Genomic DNA, 24,533 nt, shown 5'->3' with positions numbered 1-24,533 from the left:
GCTATAACAGGCCGGTTCGTGTTTTTACCTATAATTGCACCGATCTGTGTAAAACTTTGTATGCACACTCCCTAGAGGTCAAGGAAAAACCTTTGCCCTGCATTTTTCACATCTGCCTTTTATAGCGCCACCAGGAGACCGACTTATGTAAAACACATTATTTTATACTACTCCTTCCAATTGTATCCAAATTTCACGCAAATCGGTACACATGATCTCTATAGTCATGTGATCACGACGGATGTGTTTGATTTTTCATATGCCATACTGATTGGCTAAGATTGATATCTAAAGTTTGCATTATTGGCTTGTTTTGAACAAAATTCCGCAAATCATGAACGCACCGTCCAATTGCGCTCAAACTTTGCACGCACATTCACACTATGTTGAGGAACAAATGCCACACTTTTAACATTGGCCTGTTATAGCGCCACCAACAGGTCTAATTTAGCAAAACATGTTTTTAACAAAATGCCTCAAATCATGAATGCAGTCAGTGTCCGATTGTCGTGCAAGGCCTAAGAAGAAATGGCAACCTTTTCACGCAGCCTATTATAGCGCCACCAGGAGGCCACAATAGCCTACCTGACCTGGCGGAGACCTGTGCTCCGAGGAGCACTTTTTCTAGTTTATTTCTCTTTCTTTCATGGAAATAGTCGTTTATGAAGTTCCCTGGTCCAGTATGTATAATGAATGACTACAAGCCTCTAAGAAGTAGCGCACTTGTTGAGCGCTCAATGTCATAAGGAGAAGGGACATTTTAAGTGGCTATGCAATTGCATGTATAGAGGCAATCTCCTGGCCTCGCAAGCTTCCTCCAAGTATTACATCAGGCACCACTTTAGCACTCAAGCTGGGTGAAGCTGAAATCTGAATTTCTCCCGTGGGATGAAATAGGTCTAATTCTTTTTAGTGCATGTGAAGCAGGGTTAAAGGTCCTTCCCACCACCATGGAGACACATTTGGCTGTGTTTGACAGGTGGGATGCCGGCAGGGGAGGGCACTCTATGTCGCTGAACAAGTGACTCCTACAAGGTTGGACGGGGCACCTGTTCAGCAGGGAGTGGAACTGGGAGGTGATGGCTTGTGACGCCGTGATACACCCTCCCGGTGAAACTCCTCACTCTCAGGACAAATGTAGTGGCTGGTGATGTGTATCGGTGGTCCCTCCCTAGCCTGGAAACCAGACGATTCTGCCAGAGCTATACAAATGTTTTAGCTCTAGTGATATTAGTCTGGTCATGCCAGGCTAGTCCCTCCCCAGTCCAATATAGTAGGGGTTGGCAGTGACAGGGACCATACTGTACACATGGTGAGGAATTGGCATAAATTGGGTGGAAAAATATTGGGGGAGATAACTCATACCTATAGCATGGGAGAAAAGTCAGTACTTTGATAACAGAAGGTTCTTGGTTCAAATCCAACAATGTTCTCAGAGTTTGTATCTGGCTCTATGTTTAACTGAAGAGTGTGCATAAGGAATGATTAAGTGTGAACCACGGTGGTACAGTGGTAAGGTACGTGCCTCACACACACAATATTACATTATTGCACAGTCTAATACACCAGTAAGACTCCCTAATCGGGAGATAAGCGACCGTAGGTCACATGTATACAGAAGAGGGCTGTAACGGCGATTGGTTCCTAGTTGTGTGGGCAACGTATAGTTTTGTTTGGTGGTCTAAGAAATGTGGTGGCAGGCATGTTGATGACATGAGTGTACACATACTGTGTAGTGTGTAGCCATTTGCGTGTTTTTAGGGGCAAAACTGTAGGAGTAGTGGGCAAAAATGTGTTGTGAAAAGCGGCCTGAAGGTGGCGCTAGAAGAGGGCCATGTGAGAAATTAGGGGTGGGGTGTCCGCGTTGCCTTGGCGGACGAATAGGTACCGGCCGCGGCTCTCCCGGACGCTCCTAGCCCGAGTTACGGCATTTTATGTGAGCTGCAGTGGCAGGGGGTCCTCCACTGGGGGCGCCACCACTTTTGCATCCGTTCTGGAGCACCAGGAGTGGGTGGTCCCCGGGAATACCCCGTGAGCAGCCCCGTTGGGGTGGTCATTTGGTAATTTGTCCACATGTGCTCATTTTTTACACTTGGGGGTCCCCGAGGCAGCTGGGGGTCCCTGGAGCTCCGGGGGTCCTTGGAGGGTGTAGTTTGGCAGGTAAGGAGTGTGTGTGCAAAATCTGGCATGGATCGGGGCAACGGGTGCGGAGATATGAGCAGGGCAAAAGTGTGACGGGACGTGTGTGACGGAGGGACGCACGGACACCTGGAGCAGGTTTCTATAGTAAATGCGACCTACGGTCGCAATTAGGAGAAAATAGCAGATATACAAGCTTGCAATATGTGTTGTGATTTCACAGTTCTCTAAATCCTATGGAGCTAAGTATTTAATTGTCACAAAGCTATTTGATGCCTCTGTAGTGCAGGAGAGGAATCACTGTTTTATAAACTCAAGGTTATTAGTTCAAATCCCGCTTTTGGAACATTTTCATTTCATTATAAACTGTTAAGAACATGAATGCATGTTTTCATTAACCAATGATTTTTCATCATGTAGAAAGCGCGCACACACACACACACACACACACACACACACACACACACACACACACACACACACACACACACACACACACACACACACACACACACACACACACACACACTCCTCACTGAAGCATCTGTTTCATGCTTCTCCAGTCCTCCCCTCATCTGGCTGCAGATGTAGACTACTAATCTGCAATAAAAACCTCACTTTGGGAGTTTTGTGCCGCTAGCAATCACCACCTTATACGTGGAAACACTGTAACTCGCTTGTTATTGTTTATTTATGCTTGTTTTGAGTGTTACTTATATTGAGTGTTTAATTGTGTAGAGCTTTTTTTTTTTCTCTATAGAAGGACAATAAAAAAATCAATCTGAATCTGTTTGTCGTCATTGCTCTCATGAGCCATGTGTTATTACAGCAAACCAATAACGATGCCAGCCATGATCGCTCGAAGACAGTGAGCCAATTACGCCCAAGTAGCCTACAGCGCACGACCCGCGACTGATGACGTCAAAGTATGGTCCCTAGCTGGCCTTCGTCACTGACTGACCCTGATAAAAAAATGCTGTTGCAGGGAGTTGTTTACACAGAGACCCAGGGGACACTGGAGGTCCACTCCCTGCCCTCTATGATCGGCTTTATGAGCGCTGTACATCAAACAGATGCATTAGTATGGTATCGAACAGTATGCATACCTACAAACCTTGTGTTTGTTATTGGGAAAGAGAGAGGAAATGGTGTATGATCCCAATGAACCACAATGAATAAAATATAATGCTGTCAGTTCATATCCAACCATATGCCACAATCCCACCCGTGTTATGACGACTGACTTTGCAGATGTTCCCATTTTCTCATCACAGAGAGCATAATTAGTCATATATACTGTACCTCCCCCATAGGATTATCCCCTTAAACATCCTCCGTCATCATAATTATGTTTTGCAGCTTCAAATGAACGAAAGCTCTTGAGAGGAAACGCAGGCAAACATGAAGGTTTGATACCTACAGTAATTTGCTTGGCAACTTACTGCCATTTCATATCTCTCGGTTGTCGTGGAATATGATTTCTTATTTTTACCGGGGTTGGGGATAGGAAATGTGGCAGACATTGGTGCTTGCAGGCTTACATGACATGACATACAGTAGATACAGGTCATGTTTCAAAAGGGCAGGTTGAGATGGGTCATGAAAAGACATGGCCCTCAGAGAACCTTCAAAGCAGTGATCTTTTTTCCTGAAAGGCCATAACATTCTGAAGACAGGTAGAGTCTTCGCTAAAGCCACTGGAGAGGGAAAGGAAATTACTTTTGATAAAAGTGTAAAAACCCTATCACCTACTTCGATGAACACAGTAGTACTTTGGCAACGCAAACTAAACGTCTTCCATTAAAAGTGCATAATCCTTTGGTTAAAACAAAATGTTTTAGTTTTGTAAAAAAGTTAAAGCTCTATATTTAGTAATAGAGTGCTTGTTCAGTAACAGGGGTCTCCCCGTCTCTCCAGCTCTTTAATAAACAGAAAATACATTTTCAGGTGGGCCTCCAATTTTCCAATCCAGTGTTCCAATTTTGTAAGCACATTTCTTTTCTGTTTCAACACTTCCAATTTCACCTGTTTATCCTATATCCCGTGTGAGTTCTCTCTCCTGATCAATCAATCGTTATCCTGAGAATGTATTTTCTGTTTATTAAAGAGCTGAAAAGACAAGGGGGGAGCACTGTTACTGAACAAACAAATAAATGATATAGCAGTGAAGAGAATGTAGACCTATTTAACACTTATTTTCACTACATACCCACCTACCTACTGTACCTACCTACCTACCTACCTACCTACCTATACCTACCAAAATAACAAACTAAATAAATACAAATAAAGAATCACACCACCTTTAATAAATCCATTGTGCTTAGAAGATGAAGCTACGTCTAATTTCTTGTCAGTTTTTAACTGACTCATAGCATGGATTCTCTATCAACCATAATCTTTCTGAAAATAATGTTCTGGTGATGTTGAAAGGCTGTTTTAAGAAATATATATCAACGGCGGGTGTTAAATCAAGCAACGTTGGGTTCAGATATGCAGATTAGATAGTTGCTGTGTGCTTTTGTGCAATTGGCACAGGTTTGTTTTGACAGCTACCAGAGGACAAGTGGTGGAACTGGATTATACTGTTATATTCAGCTCCATCTGTGATGTCGTACGGGGTCTGTTGGCCATCATTTCTGTTGTCCAGAGTGTGTCCCTTTTTTTTGCTCGTACTTTTTACTCGCCGCCCGACAGTCCCGGGAGAACGGGAACTGTACGAGCAAAAAGAGGGACGCCTCCTGAGTGCTGTAGTGCAGTGGTTCTCAAAGTGAGGTCTGGGGACCCCTAGGGGTCCTTGATGGTGTTACAGGGGGTCCCCAGTGAAATTATAGCATAAAAATCAGTTTAACAACTTTAACCAATACCCCAAAACTCTGCTCACTCGCTCACTCACACGTGGTCCTCCAGCTTAACCTGGAAATTGTTTTGTCCCAATTGGTCATTTGCTTTTTGGAGGAGCCGAGTGAGCTCTCCAAACCGCTTGGAGCGCCAAACAGCGAGTGTACATCGAGTGTAGGCTTCAGTCTGTTCTCGTCCTCTCGCCGGAAGTGTTGTATGTCTATCTGTTCTGTTATTGGATGGACTGTCTCTCGGGCTATGGGAGGGAAACCCATGACTACGCTGTCTGGGAGATGGGGTCTAAAGAAAACAGCATTGCCATGTCGCAGACTTCAAAGGGATGTTTTAGACCCGACAAAACTTTGTTCTGCGTGCTCATATCGTAAAATGTAAACATAACATGCGTGTGTTGAACGGTTTAAGAGTGAGAGTGTCCCATTTGATTACACTGCAGAGATACTGATGTGCATTTATATATCATCTTGAATAACAGTGAACTAAGCTACCGAAGCAACAAATCAAATAATGGGTTGATTTTCATTTATACAATCATGCTGTTTGTTGTGCAATAATGCATATCAAACAGTAAGAGTGAGTGAGCAGGCGAAGTGAGGAATTGGAATGTGGGTGTCAGTCCAGCCGACTTGATTCCACCGGACTCGCATATAATCCTCTCCTCCTCGCTCGGAGGCAGGACTAATGCACGAGTGAAGGATGTCAGTGGAGTGAGTGAGCGAGTGAGTGTGGAAGTCAGGGTATTGGAATTTAGCTCCTCTCTCTCCCCTTCTCTTTTGTTGTTTACTCCCGCCCACTTTACCCTAATTTGTCTGATTAGCGCCGCCACTAGTCTCGCGTGGCCAGACTGTTGCCTCCCACAATTTACAAATGTTTCCGGCATACAGTCTGGGACTCGGAAGCTCTGATCATGTGTAAGGGGAAAGCGGATGCCCCTCCCCTTCCCACGTCCGTTTCAGCATTGTGCAGTGGCGCAAAGGAGTCCGACTGGAATCAACGAATCTCATAAACATCGTTTATGTCTACTAGTGTCTTCTTTCACAGTTTTTTCGGCGTTAATTCCATGATACCTTTCTCAGTTTTCTGTGATAAACAATCCTTGCACAAATAACATGAATCTACCGCTCCTATGACTATGCTTCCGCCTCGGTTCTGTTTCCACTAGGACTACAGGTCCGCGGGCACCGCGTCGTGATTGGTCGAATGTCTTTCCGGTCTGAACAACTTCCGTTACACAGCTTTCGGGAAGTGGAGTTCCAGACTCTATATAGCATTCAGAGATTGTGGAATAGTAGTCTGGTGACGCGAGACTACACGCCGCCACAAACAGGTCAGGAGGCAGGAAGTACTGACTCTGTGGCAACAGAGGGTATCCATAGAGCACATTCATGTTGTAATAAAATATTGATATTTGCCGTCAGTGTATTGATTATTTATCGCGAGAGGGAGCGCAACGATATATTGCAACATCATTTTGTTCCCTGTGCTACTGAAATGCCTGTGTTTGGCTATAATATCGATTTGTGTTCCGCCCGCCCAGAGCATGGGAACGAATTTGCAAGCATGTCATTGCCTGTCAATCGGCCCAATCATCAAAAGTTTGCGGGAAACTGCCCAGTGACGGCCATCTCAGGACGTCTGAAATGTAAGACTGGTATCGCAGTCAAAAACATCTGCCACAACACTGCACTGAAATACATTGTATGTGTATACTGTATTTCAGGCTGAAATTGGCTGAGATGTATGATTTTGATTAATATGTTGTCCTTTGTCAACCAAGCCATTGGTTGACAAAGGATAAATAAGCAACCGAAAGACATACGACAGGGAGATGTTTAATATTCATTATGATTAGTTCTCCATACCTTTACCTTATGTAACACACCAATTGCATGGCACCTAAGCTTCTTTTATGTAGCAGTGTACAATACAGTACGTTTTCTGTATGTATCTAGGCTATATACTGTAAGTGCAGTCTCCTCCAGTTCTAACCGCGCTGTGAACCCACAGGATGGAAAACAATCTTTTCAGAAAAAGCCCCGCTCAGTACACAGTGGCCCAGTTATTGCCACCAGCACTAATTCTGTTACAAGATTTATATAACATATTGAAAAGAGTGTCACAAATTTATTTCGGGTGCCTATTCAGAGCCAATAGCAGAGAGAACCTCACACTCACCCACACCTTGTTTTTACAAATAGGCAGTGGTGTAAAGTAACTAAGTACATTTACTCAAGTACTGTACTTAAGTACAATTTTGATGTACTTTTACTTTAATGGAGTATTGCCAATTTTCTGTACTTTTACTTCTACTCCACTACATCTCAGAGGCAAATATTGTACTTTTGTACTGTGTACTATTGTACTCCACTACAATTATTTGAAAACGTGACGCGTTGTGAGCTTGTAGATCTGCTATTTTCAAATATTTTAGTACTTTTACTTCTGGTACTTTAAGTACATTTTGATGCCAATACTTTTGTACTTTTACTCAAGTAACATTTTTAACACGGGCCTTTTACTTGTAACAAAGTACTTCTACATTGCAGTATTGATACTTTTACTTAAGAAACAAATGTGAGTACTTTTTCCACCACTGCAAATCGGCTTCAGTCGGTAGCTGAAACAATCCCTAAAACAAAATCACATGCAACTAGGGCTGCTGCAACTATTGATTATTTTCTTAGCAATTCTTCGATTACTACTCGAATACTTGAGTAGCGTGAATTGTTTTTATTTACAAATTTGATGTGAACATTTATTTATTTATTACAAAATCTATTAACTGTAATGCTGAGCAAGTTTGCAGGCAGTTCAATCATCCCCCTGAGCTAATTTAATGTATTTTATTATGCAGCTTGGAATCCTTGCACCATCTATCATGCACTGTGTGAATTTTACTTGCAACAGGGCTGATTGATTAGTGTGTCACACTTCTTCTGAGAGGTGGCTGCAAAAATATGTGTGAGCCATGCGAAGCATGTGCGTCTTATCTGGATTGGCACATTTATAATAGTCAAACTAATAACACCGGTAGGGGTTGCTTTATTAGTGTCTACTCTACCTCACAGTAATAATACTATCCATGATGTCCACTAAACGGTCTATTCAAGAGGCTTTATTTACTATGGTATTGATAATTGAAAATCAAGTTGAATGAAGCTCCAATCACAGGCATATCCAACGATTACCTCATATATTTCCACAATGGGTCTCGCTATGTTAATGGATGGAACCATTACGTTTTTCAGGTCCTGTACTGGGTTGGTAGGCATTGGGGTGATCAGTCCCTTTCACTCTCTTATAAATGGAACTCAACATCATCTCTGCTTTCTCCTGCTGGCTATGCACATTTAACCACTTTCAACCTGGCGTCCCTATTTTGGGCTGGTCATTATAGGCGAAGATTTTCCACAAATCGTCAAAAATTGCATTGTAGAATCCATTACCACAGCCTCCATCAACCACTTTGTGAAATCCATTATCACACCCTCCCCATCCTTTTGTTTTATACCCCTTTATTTCATTTGATTGCATTTTTATTGTATTCTGTCTTGGTGTAATGAACTGTATCTGCATGTTTTCCTGCTGTACACGACATGGTTTTGAAAAGTGCTATTATAAATACAATTATTATTAGGACTAGTGCTATTATTTCTACTGCACTGCCAAGCCTCGAGTCTACACAGTAAAATCCTGAGTATTTATTTAACCACTTGTGGCATCACTATATTGGGCATGTCATTAGACGGACATTTTCAAAAAAATTACAATTTTCTAAAACAGCAGATGCGACACATTGTGAGCTTGTAGATCTTTTGCTATTTTTGAAACGGGGATTAAGTGGTTAAACCCAGCTTCTTTCACCCGTCTTTAGAGAGGCTCCCTTGCAGACTGAAACATGTACAGTATATGCCTTGGGCTTAAATGCTACAATACAGCGAACGCATCCCTACTGACACTTCTCCGGTACGGTGGGATCCGGGAGAAGGTCAGGTAAATGCTCAAAGAACCCCCAACTCTTATCGGTGTCTTCACTCTCCCCATTGATCTCGTTTTTCACCGAGCTGCAGGCTAAACCCATCATAACCACTACTGGCAGAGGTAGGCAGAAACCGAAATCAGGCCTTGACCTGCCAGCCTCACTCAAGGCTATGTTGTTTTCCCCAGGGGGTTTGGGGAAGAGAAGCATTTTGTATTTGTTACCTCAACAAGGCAGGTGCGCAGACAGCGAAGCCTCGAGGCTCGCAAGCTCTCGTAAAGCAGCTGATGGTCGACGCGGGTGCCGTCCGAACTGTCAAGCTGTGGTGGAAGGAATCGTTTATGACGTGAGGCCCGTCCACGTCTCTAGCAATCACAGGCAAAGTACTCCCCAACCAGTCCTGGGGACAACAATATTGCCAGAGGCCAACGGCATCAGCTGGACAGCGCGTCAATCGGCTCTGAGATGTGACACCTTTGGGGAAGGAGAAAAGCAGCAGAAAACAGGATGTTGGGAAAGGCACCAGAGCCAGAGGGACCGTCTGTCAGTCAACAGCAAAAGGAGGCATTTCCTCTTGTACGATCATCCTGGTGAACTCTGACCAATCTCCTATCTCTCCATGTTCCCTCTCTTTCTAAGCCAGTGGCTTATTTTAATAATCAATCAATCGATTGTGTTCCAGCTTTCATCAATGGAAATACCAGAGACCTATTTATCGGTTGGCTATCACAATAAAAACATTTTTTCAAGGTTTTAAAGGAAAACATTAAATGATCATTTACATTCATTTGTCTAATATTGATTATAATACATGAGCATTAAAATCTTGGTGTTCTGCCAATTATTTGGGGGCCCACCACCACAGATTAGGTGCTGTTGTAGACATAAAAAAAGTTAATTGCCGGAAATCGACAACATTATTACTATGTGTTTACCATCATCTCTGTAATTATGATCAAAAGTCAAATGACAAGGCATGGATAGATCATCTCTCCACAGGATGTCCTTTGTCCTTCTCGGTATACATATTGACAGCGTCAAGCTGACTCTCATTAATTGTTTACTGCTGCCGTCTGATATAGATAATGATGCTATTTGTGTCACTGTAACTAGTGGGCTGAGACGCTCCCCAGACTGCATACATTAGGTACAGCAGACATGTATCAGTCCAAGAGGGGGATGGATAGATACATATGGCATGAGGACTAATGGTTCTGGTATGGATGTTATGCTGATTGCATTTCCCATTGACTGAGTAATGTCAACATTGTCATTAAAACATGTTTCCTAATGTCTGTACCAGAACATGCGTTATGATGGAAATATTAAAACTGCTAGCAGTCCATCAGCCCTGGTCCAAGGAGTTTTTGTTTTTTGCATTAATACCATATAAAAAGCCCAAATCCTACCTAGCTGGCCCGGGTTTGAATCTGACCTGAGGCGTGAGGCCCTTTGCTGCATGTCATCCCCTCTCTCTCTCCTTCAATTCCTGTCTCTTTATTGTCACTGCAGAAAATGCTATAATGACGTTTGACCGCTTGAACCCTAGCGTCCCTATTCTGGGCATGTCATAATAGGCAAACAACTCACAAAGCAATGTTTTGTGAGCTTGTAGATGAGCCAATTCTCACTGGAAAAAAATGATAGAGGGAAAAAAGGAGGGGCCAAGCCCAGGTTGTTTACTCAACATCCTGCGTATGAGGAAGGTTTTACAACAAATGCATGACCTGTTAAATCACAGGCAGGTGCTTCGACAGCGAGGCATCCGAGTGAGCCACTAGGCAAGAAAATGCCCGCGCGGAGCAGCCAAAAACGTCGAGTAGGGCAGGCAATCCATGGTGGGTGCCGCTTCTTTTCAACTGACAATGAGACTTCACCAGGACATAACGCATGCCGTGGAACACGCTATCCCTCTCAGTTCTGCTCTCTGGAGGCCATGGTATTTAAACTTAAGCCCTCAATACTTAGTGAACTAATACTGAGATGACCGGGGTCAGCTCTGTACTTTTACTAGGTCCCCTCTTTTTTTATCCTCTGCAGTCTGCACCACATCTCTTTGCTGAAAAGCTCGCAACATGACACATTGCGAGCTTGTAGATCGTCTATTTTTGGCAAATGTTCCCCCCAAAATAGGGATAATAGGGTTCAAGTGGTCAAGTGAGGTTTCACTTCAATAGAGCCTTGCATAAAATGTTCATATTCAAAGGAAATAGGATTAAGTGAAATCGCTGACAGATGGAATAAGCACTACATTCACTATAATGCTGGTTGACAGTGCTCATCTTTAGAATTTTACCAAGTCAAAAACAGATGGCACCAGTAGAAGGCAGCTTTGATTTCTTATAAAAACACATCTTTATTCAATGAAAAGTATCTTTTCTTTCAGGAACAAGTATGAAATAGACTTTACAAATACTTTACAAGTCAGTCTTTTCATTAAAAATTAGGAAAGAAAAAACAACAACACAACAAACAAATTATGAATATGGGAAAAGAACTGTACTGAAGCTGAACAGTGAATTGTTTTGTATCGAGTTGTCATTGTTGTTATTGACTACAATGTGACATTGTGTAGTGGCACTGCCGCAGTTAAGGGTCACACCGTATCTATGGAGCAAAAATCACAATGGCCTCATGTCATGACACAAATGGATTTCTGCTCTCTATTCCCTAATTTACACTCGACAGTGTAGTTCCCATGCTGGAAAAAGCAGATCTACAAGCTCAACAACACTGATTAAAGGTGCAGTAATTGATTTCTTTTTGGTTAGAATAACGGGTAATTAGTTCTATATTCCGATCATTGATGATCCTATTATTAATTATTGCTATAGATTTTGTTCAGTAACATCGCTCCAGCTTTTTAGTAAACAGATTTTTTTTTTATTATACCAATTTCAAATCAGGAAAGGGAACTCATACTGTACATGTTACAAGATAACAGCAAAATCTTAAGTGACGAAACAAAAACAAAGAAATGAGCAGACAGAATTGGAGCTGGAATACAAGCTGATACATTTGTGACATTCTCTTTCCTGATTGGCAGAAATTTGTAACCCACCTAAACGTGTATTGTCTTATTATTAAAACGCTGGAGAGACGGGGGGATCCCTGTTACTGAAGAATCACTATAGCACTGATTACAATCAGAATATAGAGCTTTAACCTTTTGACTATTTGTTTTAACCAAAAACGTACAGCACCATTAGGTATAAATCAAGCTTATGAAATTAGAGTTGAACCTGTAGATGCAAAGAACAAACTTATAAACTGTGATTGTGAAAACACGAACCAAACTAACCAAAACAGGTGGTTGAACGCTTACTCATGTATACGTTTCATTATGTGCTTTTTACTCTAGGAATGAGCTTTACATCTATTAACGACCTTGTTTAGTGACATTTGACTCCTGTGTACAAAACAAAACAAAAAAAGTCCCTGGCTTCGTATTGTGTCACAGTGCATCTCGTTCATTAGCTGTCTGATCCAAATCAGCGGACAAGGGAAAATAAAATAAAAGTTGAGTTCATCTCAGTGTGGTACTATGGTAGTGCATCAAGGGGCCTCTAGTTCATTGGTTCTCAAACCTTGTAATTTAAAGGACTCCCATAACTCTGAGAGTGTACAGGTCCATGTGGTTCCATTTGTAAACTCTCATGAGTTCCTGGACCCCACTTTGAGAACCACTGAGAACCACAAGTAAATGTTACCTACCGATTTTGGGCACATTTTCAAAATCTTTCACAATTGTAATGTATATATATTTTTTAAATAGTAAATTTGCAGATCTACAAGTTGCAAGTTTGACATCAGTGGATTCTGTACAACTGTGGCAAAAGGACTAAAATGGTGGTTCTAATGAAAAGAGACAACCCACCACAAGAACACTGGCATTTATTGCATTTTAGTTTGCCAACATTTGTTTGCTGGTTAAACACGGCTGATAATAGTCAAACTTGCATGTTGTCAGTGGTATATCGCACACACCCCCAGATCAGGAATGCCACATCCACGGTGACTTGTTTTGGCTCGCGATACTTGGGAACTTGGAGCTGATGGGATTTTTTGTCAGCACCTTTGTGGAAAACACTGCAAACTACGCTTAGCAGTTATCAGTGCGGTGTGCCAGTTTACCACCCTCAAATTAGAGCAATGGTTCCCCACCTTATCTGGATCAGGGCCCACATGAAAATCTTTTTGTGTTTGCGGCGCCCACCCATCTGACCACTCAACTTAGGTGGTCAGGTAGGTTGCGGCCGCATGCATTTTCAGAGCATGTTTAATGATCAATCAATAGATTGGATCAATGGAACTAAAATATACTTTCAATTCTTTAAATATATACTTTAAATTTATCAGCATCACAAAGAAAACACATTTTTCAAGTTTTAAAGAACAAAAAACGCTGACTTTTTTTTTCACATTATTTTTTTATTATTAATGTTATATCATTAAAATCTTAGTGTTTTGTCAATTATTTGGGGGCCCACTTGCAATATCTTCGCGGCCCACATGTTGAGAATGGCTGAACTAGAGGCCTCAGGAGACAATCACACAGAGGTGCATCGCTACAACATACATCGTGGTATGTGCCTGACCTGCGCTCCTCTCTTGTGCCGCGTGTCGTGTATTTAGATGCACATAAAAGTTTAAATATTCTCAACTTTTCAATGCAAGGCATAGAGTCACACAGCTCCTTCCTATTTTGATGCCAGTATTAGTGCCGGAACGGTGCGACAATGGAAATCAGGACGAAAGTTTGATATTAGACTCAAGACTCAAAGTATGTTTGAATAAATGTTTTCCCGTAATACATTATTTGTTCACCTGGTTTACGCACACAGGTCCATTCCACCATGCTGTTTTGCCCGATACGCTGTTATACCAAGATGTTTTTGAAGAGCCTGTGTTGTAGCAATGTGTCTCGGTGTGATCACCCCTTCACACCGTCATGTTACGGTAGCAAATGTATAAACTCTATAAAAGAGGACAGATGTCTCAAGATCCAGGTAAACACATTCAATAGTCAAGATTTGCTGGATGCAATATTTATGAAACCCTAAAAATCTGTTGAGACAAACATGGAAGAGTACAATGTTTAGCTGCAGGCCTTGGCAAACCTATTTCAAACTCTTTGGCATATAGAACCAGCAATTGTCATTATACCCCAGTTGTTTTTATTGTATTTTCTTGTTTATATAAAAATCGAAATAGAAAAGCAAAACTCAAGAAAAAAACAAGAAAATTCAAATTCCATGTTTTCAATTTTTATCTCACAATAAAATGTTAACATCAAATGTGTTGCTTTGTCAAAAAAGCCTCTGTAATCACCCCTAGAAATTCTCGAAGCTTGTATTTACACACAGGAGACTCATTAATGTACAGCGCATTCATCATAACACACACCAAACAAAATCATACACACCAAACGCACACGCATTTCAAAGTGAGGCGGGGGGAGAAAATAGAATGTATCGGTACCTCTTGTTAGGGTAACAGGGGCAAGGGATTCTGTGGATTTTTAGCGGGGGCTGCATTTTGTCGTCTTTTTTTTTCATCTTCCGTTTTTTTTCTTTTTGTCTTTTCACATGAAGTCGTTAAGCTCCGCCTCCACGGCGGCAGCCATGAAATCTTCATCCGAGCAGCTTCCTTCCTCCTCCTCGGAGTCCTTAGACGACCCGTCTGCAGAGTTTCCCGCCTCCTCTTCCTCCTTAGCTTCATCCAGTTTTCTTTTGTGCCCCCTGGAAAGATGAAACGAGATGATTTAGTAACACTGCAAAGCTTAAAGCTGAACTCCAGAACTTCATTTTTATTGATAAGGTTATTTAACTCTTTCACTGCTGGACTTATTTCTGGCTGGGTGCACCCACTGCCAGTGATTTTCTTACCTTTTGAAGTAGTCACAGAATATTTATCTCCAGTATGATCAATCCCCTGATGGTTGCTAATCACAGAGGGTTTCACTGTGCTTCCGTAAAAAAAAAAAAATCGACCTCCCGTTCGCTTTTATACGCCTTTGAAAATAACATGTTTCGGACAAAAATACATACAGTAGTAAAAAAAAAAAGTACACAGGAGCCAAGATACAGGATTTTTAAGTAATAAGTTAACCAGGAAGTGAATGGAGCGGTACATCTTCGGATCGTGTCTGGTGTGAAAAAAAAAGTCGGCATAAGTCGTTCTTGGCAGCCAGGGCGTTATGACGATGTCTCGTCATAAGTCATTCTTGGCAGTGAGAGAGTTAATCAAGATCAACATGTCAATACAATAGAACTAGCACAGCTGCAGTGGTTGGAGGTAGTCTCCCTACTTTTCCATTGAAAAGTGTAGACCCTGGTGTCAGGTAAGACAGACACCTACTAGACACCTACTGGCTCATAAGCACAATATCTCTCTTGGCCAAGCAGGGATTGCATCTTGCCTAAGCAGCGGAGGTTTGGTGGGAGATCCACGTTTTGAATCCCGGGTAGGACATAAGACTTAGGGAGTCCTTTATCACACTAGGAGGGTGCCACTTGCCAAAAATAACAGATCTACAAGGTAACAACGCATTGTGGTGAGCCGCGTTGTTAGCTTGTAGATCTATTCGTTTTGGCAAGCGACACTGTCATACTAAGGAGTATAAATTCTAGTGAAACCTTTCATTTCCGTGAGGATGTACTGTATTGTTGTCTTAATACAGGCATTTATTGTGCATTTCTGCATGAAAGACTATTCATGCGTTTCTATGTACAGATTAGGCTACAGACCTTGAGAGGCAGTTGCATTTCAATCAGAGATAAGGAAAAAGGCACAGGCACCGCTGTTTATCTTTTTCCATTCGTGACGCAAATCCACAAAGCAAGTTATGCAATTCTTTTCTCCGACAGACAGCGGCCCACAGGAAGCAGGATTGCACTGCCACAAATCCATGGCACAGCCTTGAGTTTATTGTAATGCAGTGGTTCTCAAAGTGGGGTCCGGCGACCCCCAGGGGTCCTTGAGGGGGTTCCAGGGGGTCCCCAGCAATTTCTTTGATTATAGCATCAATATCAGTTTAACCACTTGAAACCTTTATACATTGGCTATAATATAATACATATTAATTTGGTGGATCCTTGGAAAAGTTGGGAGAACCAACATTTCAAAATCCCCCATAAGATGTCATTTAAAAAAGGAGGCCGTAGCTGAGTGGGTAGACTGGATGTCTGGGAATCAGAGGGTTGCCTGTTCAAACCTCGGCTCACTCAGCCAATGCGTCCAAGTGTCCCTGAGCAAGACACTTAACTGCTCCACCTGCTCCTAATAGTGAGGATGAGTAAATGTAGAGGACACATTTTATGTTTGCATAATGTACTGTGGAAATACACCCCTACAACCACCAACAACGAAACTTCCTCAACCGGAGATAGTCTTGATAAAGACATTTTATACAGAGTGAATTGAATCGGGACTTTCAGTTATGTTGACAGCTGATTGCACACACTTTTCATCAAACACGTCACTCACTACAATAAGACAGCTGGGAGAAGAGACGTCCGTGCTTTTCTTTTCGGTCCTCCCCATTCCAATATGAAAGGGATTTATCATTGATAAGAAAATTGAGAGAGAAGAATTTGACATGAACCACATTGCTTGGCATAACAAGTGAACTTAAGAACGACACGGGGTAATGAAACCAGCCAGGCTTTATGCTCCCCACGTAGACTGCACAAACTGTTCAAAAGAGAAGTGAAGTCTCTCAGACAGAAGTCATACTGTGCTTTGGTGTAGGCCTGTCAAAATGAATATGTAATTGCCTAATCGCAATTATTTGAGATGATCGCAATTATTTAGCAAAATCGTCATACTGTAGTCCTCATCGTTTCCACAAATATATATAAAAAATCACACCCTGTGTGAAGGAAGCGGTGCCTTTGGGGCGGGGCTTAACTCATTTCAGTTCGTCCCTATTGGTGGTCTGAGTCCACTTACCAAATTCGTACTTGGTAGCATGCTGCAAACTGGAATAATGGCTGTTTAAAGCCCAGCCAATGGGCAGACAGAGGGGGCGGGGCTTAAGTAAATACAGTTTGTCCCTATTGGTGGTTTTAGTCCATGTCCAAAATTTGTACTCCGTAGCATGCTGCGAACTTGAGTTATGGCTGTTCTGCCAGAGTTTTTTCAGAAAAGTCTGTAGCCTCTGCCAGGGTTTTGCCATGATTTTGGTACCTGTTCGCGTAGCCACAGATTTTTTTCCTCCAGTATGATTGATCCCCAGATGGTTTCTAATCACAGATGAGATTCAGGTGTGGTTTCACAAATGTCAACGAGGTCATTTTGACCTCGTTGACATGTGTTGTTTGATGTTTCAATATAGCTCAAAACCAGTAGTTTTAAACCAAAAAACAAAGTGAATTGTTTGTCCGTTTGAATTTTAACATTGAAGTGAATGGAGCAGCAAATCTTCGAACATTTTTAGCTCCTAATCTGTTCGTAATTCGACAAGGGTTGAAATTATAAAAAAATTCAAAAAAAAAAAAAAAAAAAAAAAAAAAATTCCCCTTTTTTTCCATGACGTATATATACGTCTTTGGCGGACAACAGCTGATAATTAAAAGACGTATATATACGTCATTGGCAGCCATTGTGTTAAAGGCCAGCCAATGGGAAGACAGAGGGGGCGGGGCTTGAGCAATTCATGCTCGGCCCGTATTGGTGGTCTAAGTCCACATACCAAATTTGGACTTGGTGGCATGCTGCAAACTGGAGTTATAGCTGTTTAAAATCCCGTGCTCATCCCGTGCTCATACGGGCGGACGTCCCTGGGGGTCCCTGGACCGTGTGGCAAATGAGAGGAGAGATGGCATAGGCAATCTCCAAGTCCGTGTGTGTGTGTGTGTGTTTGTATGTGTTGCTTCTTTGCCGTGCTCATCCCAGGCTCATACACACAGACACACAGACACACAGACAGACACACAGACACCGAGTCAAAGCCACATATAGAGCGGTTGGCACCGCTAAAAAGATATACAAGCTTACAACGCATCACATGTTGTGAGCTTGCTATTTCCCCAATTTTTTAAAATGTTTTTAAAGTATAAACGTAATAAATATGTCAGTCATTCATTCCTATATATATTGAAGTTATTTGCCACATCTGCCCTGTGAAATGTTTGATTACGAAGCCTAAAAGCCAAACAGAAGTGTAATTTTGATTAATATGTTCCAATATTCAATGTCAAAAACACAATTAAATTGTTTATCGCAATTATTTGTGTGACAATTAATCGTCAAGTGAAATGTCATGATCGTGACAGCCCTAACGACATGCTCAAAGAGAAGCGAAACTCCTCTCAGTCTCAGAAGAAATGGATAGGGCAGAGAAGGAATAGAGATGAGGGAAAGAGAGAAGAGAAGAAATAGAGATGAGGGAAAGAGAGAACATAAGGAATAGAAATGACGGCAAGAGAGAAGAAAAGGAATAGAGATGAGGACAGAGACATTAAGCACTTAAATCCTTGGCTTTATTTAACGCAATACGACAAACAGCAACAATCTTTTGAAAATGTTTGATGTGTGTGGGGGGGGGGGGGGGGGGGTTCAGCTAATGACATAACCAAAATGGGGCGCCAGGTTGAAAGTGCTTAAAGCAGTGTGAAATGCAGGCGAGACCAGAGACAAAGTTGAAAATCAACCAACCCAAACAACAACAAAACCTATTGGGTCTGCACAGTCTTCTAAATGACTAAAGGACAGTGTCATAAGGCTACTCCTCAGCGTTGTCCACAGATCTTAGGGCTTGCTATAGCATGATGCTAATGAGGCAGGTAGTGGTTTGTGGAGTGCGCTACGTGCCGTGGATCTCACACTGAGGCCACGGTGAGGACCCCCTCTCATTAGACCCGCTCAGTCGCACAGCGGCGAGGCTCTGATTTGAGTGTTCATTAAAGGTCAGATGTCACAAATCATCGGTGGAGAGGGCTCCCCATGAGAAGGTGGTTACACTGGACCCCTGGGAATCGCTGTGAGTGTGTACGTTTTTCAACTGTGCGCACACACATGAAGGAGAAAGCATGTGAGTAAAGAAGAGTGCGTGTCTGATACTCCGATAAACAAGTGGCTTCTTTTTCAAAGCCACGCGTTGGAGGCTTGCTTATAGGGAGCGTAGCGTTGACGCTCACAGACCGGTGATTAATCACCGCCTTCTGTTCCCCCATAGCCGGAGAGAATGTGACACAGGTGGCAATTCCTGATGTGCCACCGGTGGCATCAGCCACCAGAACCCCTGGCAGGCTGGCGGTGACAGCAACTTTGTGTTTACACATGTGAGCCGTTAGAGAGTGTGTGTGTGTGGGGGTGAGAAGGGTGATGTACCCCCACCACCCCTCTCGCCCATCTCCAAATATTATCAGTCAAGAAGACAGCAGGGGGGGAAGCTTCTCCCATCGCTCTCTCGTCTTGGCATCGTTACACCCAATCTGCAGGCTTGTCTATTAACACCTCTACAGAGCCCTGAGCACCGCTCTCCAATCCCCTCCACAAAACAGCTTTCATCAGCGAGCCACTTTATCAGATTCCGCCGGGCGGTACCGTCATTTGTGTTTGTTTCATCGCGCTCAAGCACACCTGAACAGAGCGTGTAGAGTAGCTGTTGAGAATCATGCTGACCTGTCAAAAAAGGATCGACCGAGTGACCTTTGAATAGCAGAGGGCCATCATGCTACTCCAGTAGCTTTATTTTGCAGCAGCATTTACAATGTTGTCAACTCATCTTGTAGAGTACCACCACGACTCTAAGCATAAGCCAGTACAGTAAAATATTACTCACAGGTGCATAGGCCTTAAAACTACAATGCCTTATCACGATATGATGCCATTAAAACATATAGGCAGCACGTGGTCCAATAAACCATTCTGTTGTACAGTTTAACATGCTCAGCCTTCCCGTACAACATCCAGCTCATTTTAGTCATTCTCCTTAAGATCAGTGTAGCTTGCCAACAAGAATTAAGCTAACAATGCGTCACATTGCGTTATACTGAGTATAACTTGTTCAGGGTTTTGCCTTTGAAGCTTTCGCTCGTATTTCATCAGTTAGACACTTTCAAACTGGTGTCTCTGTTTTGGGCATGTCATTACTCATTATAGGTGAACATTTCCAAAAACCTTAAAAACGTATCTAGGGCTTTGAATTGAATTGAATGATTTATTGACAATTCTTAAAAAGTGCATTGCATTGTACAACATTTCTTTTAAATGTCAACGTCGATAAACACAATTCTGTTGTAGTCCACTAAACATTAAACACTCAATACACTGGACAAACAGCAGTGCAGCAAACACAAAAAATGAGTACCAGAAAATGCAGTTAAAAACAAAAGATGATAACATAAAAAGGAAAAAGGAACAGGACCAGGGATGATATCATTATTTTTCCTAGTAAATACCGGTCCATAACTATCAGTCAAATAAGAATTAATTACATCAATAAACGGAGAAAGGAAACGTATTATAATAGTATTTGGGTTTATTCCAGAGAAGAGATCTTACAAGCGTCGGAAAAGCATGGTTCTGGAGACATAGTATTATACACATAACGTGGGATTACGCCTTTTGTCATCACGTCAGCCGTCAGTTATGTCTCGAATGGCTCCGTTTCCTGGGCAACCAAGGTTGGGGTATCATTTATGCACAATGTTTATAACAACAAATCTGTGTGGCAACAAGGTTAACCTGCTATCCAATATTGTTGATATACCAGAAGGAGCCCATCAGACCAAAACAACTTTGCAGGCTGCCTGAGAGGCACCGACACTTTTAACCATATTAACACATACAAATGGAAAATCGTATAAAATGAGACCCATCAAGGGATATAAAAGAATCTCACCAAGGGATTGATCTGTTTGTAACCCTGGGATCAATCCCTCGGTGAGATTTGTTTGGCTTAAATGATGAATGTCCCAAGAAAAAAGCCAAAGTGGTAAGTGGTGACTTGCTGGTAAAGGTCAAGAGCCGAGCTGGAGATAGTAAAATATGTCCAATTTGTCTCATCTCCAAGGTTTTGTACTACAGCACAGAAGGCAAAGACATCTGAAAGGATATGAAGCAAATGGAAAACTCTCCTAACCCCCCTTCCCCTCCCATATCTACAGATCTAACCTTAAGGGGAGAACTAATTTACTGGGCTTTATTACAAAAAATGAGGGCTACTTTTTGAACGACAGAGATAGGGCCGGAAGGGAAAGATGAATGTCCAAGGGCATCACAATTAGTGACAAAACGAGAGAAGGATGGAACCATACAGTTTGGAAGGCAGTGCCGGGTTCACTTTCTAATTGAGTTTCCCCCCCATTTACTCCCTTTGGTGCCTGCTATGAGAGCGCTCCCATAATAGGACTGCATGAAACCTTTCCTTCATTTGCATTTCTTCATTACCGGCGGCGGTCTGGCGACGCAACGCGCCACCCAGCCGGCTCCCCAAGGGGGCGGGGTGACATACGGTAAATGGCTACGCAGAAAGCAGCCAAACGACATTTACATCACCACAAAATCCCAAGGGTCAGTTTACACTAAGTTATATTAAAGCGACAATCCCTGACGTTTGTCAACTTTCTGTCAAGCCAGACAACACTAGCACAATATTCAAATGCTACAAGAGAGTCGGCAACTTGGCCTTGCAAAAGTTGTGGCAGGAAGCTGTCATGTGTTTTTCATTTCGGTTCACGAAAATGTATCTAAAATATCTTAATTATTTTTTGATTCACATTCAGCTAAGCAGCGAGCTAGATCGGCTTGGACAAATTTGATTTCCAGTAGGACTATGTGGACATCCGCTTATTATCCAGGCATCTTTAGTACTTTTCTTTGCGTACTAATGTACGCAAAGAAAAGCTTCATGCTTCTCTGCGGAAAACCAAAAACATCTTCATTTAGTTGAATCTTTTCAGCCAGCGGGATTAGTAACTGCACAAATTTTGTCATGTACAGTAGGTGTGAGACATCACACTGCAGGGCCAAAGAGCCCCGCCGGGGCCTTGATGTCCAGAGTATAGGGGCCTTGATGGCATGTTAGTGATGACGCAGGCCCTGAATTGTCACACAAACACTTTTGGGAGAGTAATCATCAGGTACACCTGAAGTCATTTCCACAGCTAATGGTGTGAAAATGACATCATTCCCAACATGCTGCCCAAAAATAAAACCCTGAACATAATCCATACCAATTCCTCCACAAAATGGGCCAATGCTGCTGCAATATGACTGTACCCAATTGTGTTGAGACTGTTGGAAAATAGTCCACTGCTGGAGAGCACAAGATGCATCAGTGTTTTTAGTTGAGGATTGTGGAGACAGGCCTTATTGGCAATTACGTCCTAATGTTCTCATTTCTATGTAGTGAGAGGTGCCTGGGCTGTGTGGTTGCATCAGTGGTGTCCAACAGCCTGGAGCCATTGCTGCTTCACCACAACACCATTAACAATACTAAGTGATATAAAACAACAAATATTGCCTTCGCCCTGGCATGGTCCTCTTATCTAAGACTGGGGGCTTCAGTCACATAGCGTTGCTGTTGGCAGAAACCTTGTATCTCCATTTTTTCCCCTTTATTGTATGTTTTGCACCCTGTCCGTCCGTCCGTCCGTGTGTGTGTGTGTGTCTGTCCGTCCGTCCGTCTGTGAACAGCTAATCTCCTGCACTGTTGGCTTGATCGCAGTGAAACTGTGCACACACACTCCCTGGATGCCAATTCAAACCTCTGCCCCAAAATGTTCACATGGGCCAGGAGGACGCTTTTTGCAAAACACATTTTTTTGACAGTAGTCCTACAGATTTTGTCTAAACATCACGCAAATTGGTACACAGTATCTCTATAGTTATCAAACTAAACGGGTCTTTCAGGTTTTTCATATTCCATCCTGGCTAAAAATGGCTTTCAAAGTTTAAAGGAGTGCTCTGTTTTGAACAAAATGCCTCAAATCATGAACACAGCATGCAATTTCCGTGAAATGTTGCACGCACATTCCCACTATGCAGAGGAAGAAGTGCCACTTGAAAATGTTCAAATCAGCCTCATGGTGGCGCTATAACAGGCCGATTCATGTTTTTACCTATAACTGCGCTGATCTGTGTAAAACTCTGTATGCGCACTCCCTAGAGGTCAAGTAAAAAACTTTTCACGCATTTTCACACTATGTTGAAGAACAAATGCCACCCTTTTAAGATTGGCTTGTTATAGCGCCACCAGCAGGTCTAATTTAGCAAAACCCATTTTTTTAACAAAATGCCTCAAATCATGTATGCAGTGTCCGATTGCAGTGCAAGGCCTAAGAAAAAATTGCACCCTTTTCACATTGCCCTACCCTATTATAGCGCCACCAGGAGGCCACAATAACCTACCTGACCTGGCGGAGACCTGTGCTCCGAAGAGCACTTTTTCTAGTTTTTTCTGTGAATTAATGCCCTACTTTGTCTTTCTACACAGAGTCACACAAAAGTAGCAGTAATGGAAAATCTACAAGATCTCGACAAGTCGCAATGCGACACATTGTGAGCTTGTGGATCTGCTATTTTTGTTAAAGTGAAGGTGAAGTGTTTCTGTGGGTTTAATAAATATTTAACCAATGACAAGTATTAACAAGAGCTTGTGACTAAATAATAACAACATAGGATCCATGGCAACACAGGTTATTTTTTCCATTTCCTGTAAAGTAACAGTTTTGGACTTTAAGGTTTTTGGTAGCTAGACTATATCACTGCGTGGATATGAGTCTGGTGCTTCCATGAGGACGTTTTTTTCCAAAGGGGCGGGATCAAAACAATGGCCCTCAACGCAATTGGTTAGACCTACAACCAACTACCAATTACAGTCTCCCATATTCGAATACTGGGCCCTGATTGGTTACCCACGTCTTCTGGAGCAGGAAATGGATTCTCTATGGAGCAGTGCCAGAGTGCAATTTTTTTTTGCACTCGCAGATTCGTCTGGTCCCAGGCTAGGCTACATGGTGCTACAGATGCCCTTGAGGGGGGATGAATGGCAATAAGCCAGTGAGCTTTAAGCTGGAGAAGCAGTGTGCACACACACAGGAAGAGTGGAACCACATAGTAAAACCTGGAGTGTTAAAGGCTTGTTACACAGAGCACAACGCCTGCCCCGAGTACTCGCTTGGATCTGCACGGGTCGCACTGCTCTCCTCATGCGAATAGATGCGCCAAAAAAAGGCAAGCATGCATGTTTCACAGGATCGCACCCGCAATCCCATGAAACTCCCTACCTGCCCACTCGCCTCTCATTGAAAATGAATTACTAGATGCGTCAGTCGTTTCCTGTGTGAAAAGGCTTATAATTCAAATGAAACACATTTTACTGTGTTACTCCCACTGGCTCTCATTCAGCTTGCAAAACTCTAGACTCAGTATATCAACCAGGGACTAGTAGTTGGAAGTTGAAAAGAGAGAGATAAACAGGAATTGTGATGGGGGAGCGTTCAAACAGCTCCGAACACATCTGACAGCTCCGTGGAGGAGACGTACTCAGTGTTTGGAGGAGGGGGAGGGTGGGTGCGGGGTTAAGCCCGATATACTTCAGCAC

General features: G+C 42.6%; 1 protein-coding gene across 1 annotated transcript in view; it reads right to left on the bottom strand.

Annotated features, from left to right (window-relative positions):
- Positions 1–11,368: 11,368 nt before the first annotated feature.
- The window catches only part of ctdp1 (CTD (carboxy-terminal domain, RNA polymerase II, polypeptide A) phosphatase, subunit 1), a 102,529-nt gene continuing 89,364 nt past the window's right edge, over positions 11,369–24,533 (bottom strand). The window contains exon 13 of the mRNA XM_084080679.1: positions 11,369–14,718. Coding sequence (XP_083936805.1) covers positions 14,562–14,718 — 157 coding nt within the window. The 3' untranslated portion in view covers positions 11,369–14,561. The remainder of the gene's footprint in view (positions 14,719–24,533) is intronic.

This window comes from Gymnoscopelus microlampas (assembly GCF_963454915.1).
Source record: "Gymnoscopelus microlampas genome assembly, chromosome: 15".
NCBI classification, from domain to species: Eukaryota; Metazoa; Chordata; class Actinopteri; order Myctophiformes; family Myctophidae; genus Gymnoscopelus; species Gymnoscopelus microlampas.
Note: the sequence above shows the minus strand (reverse complement) of the source record. Positions and strands in the feature narration are given on the sequence as shown.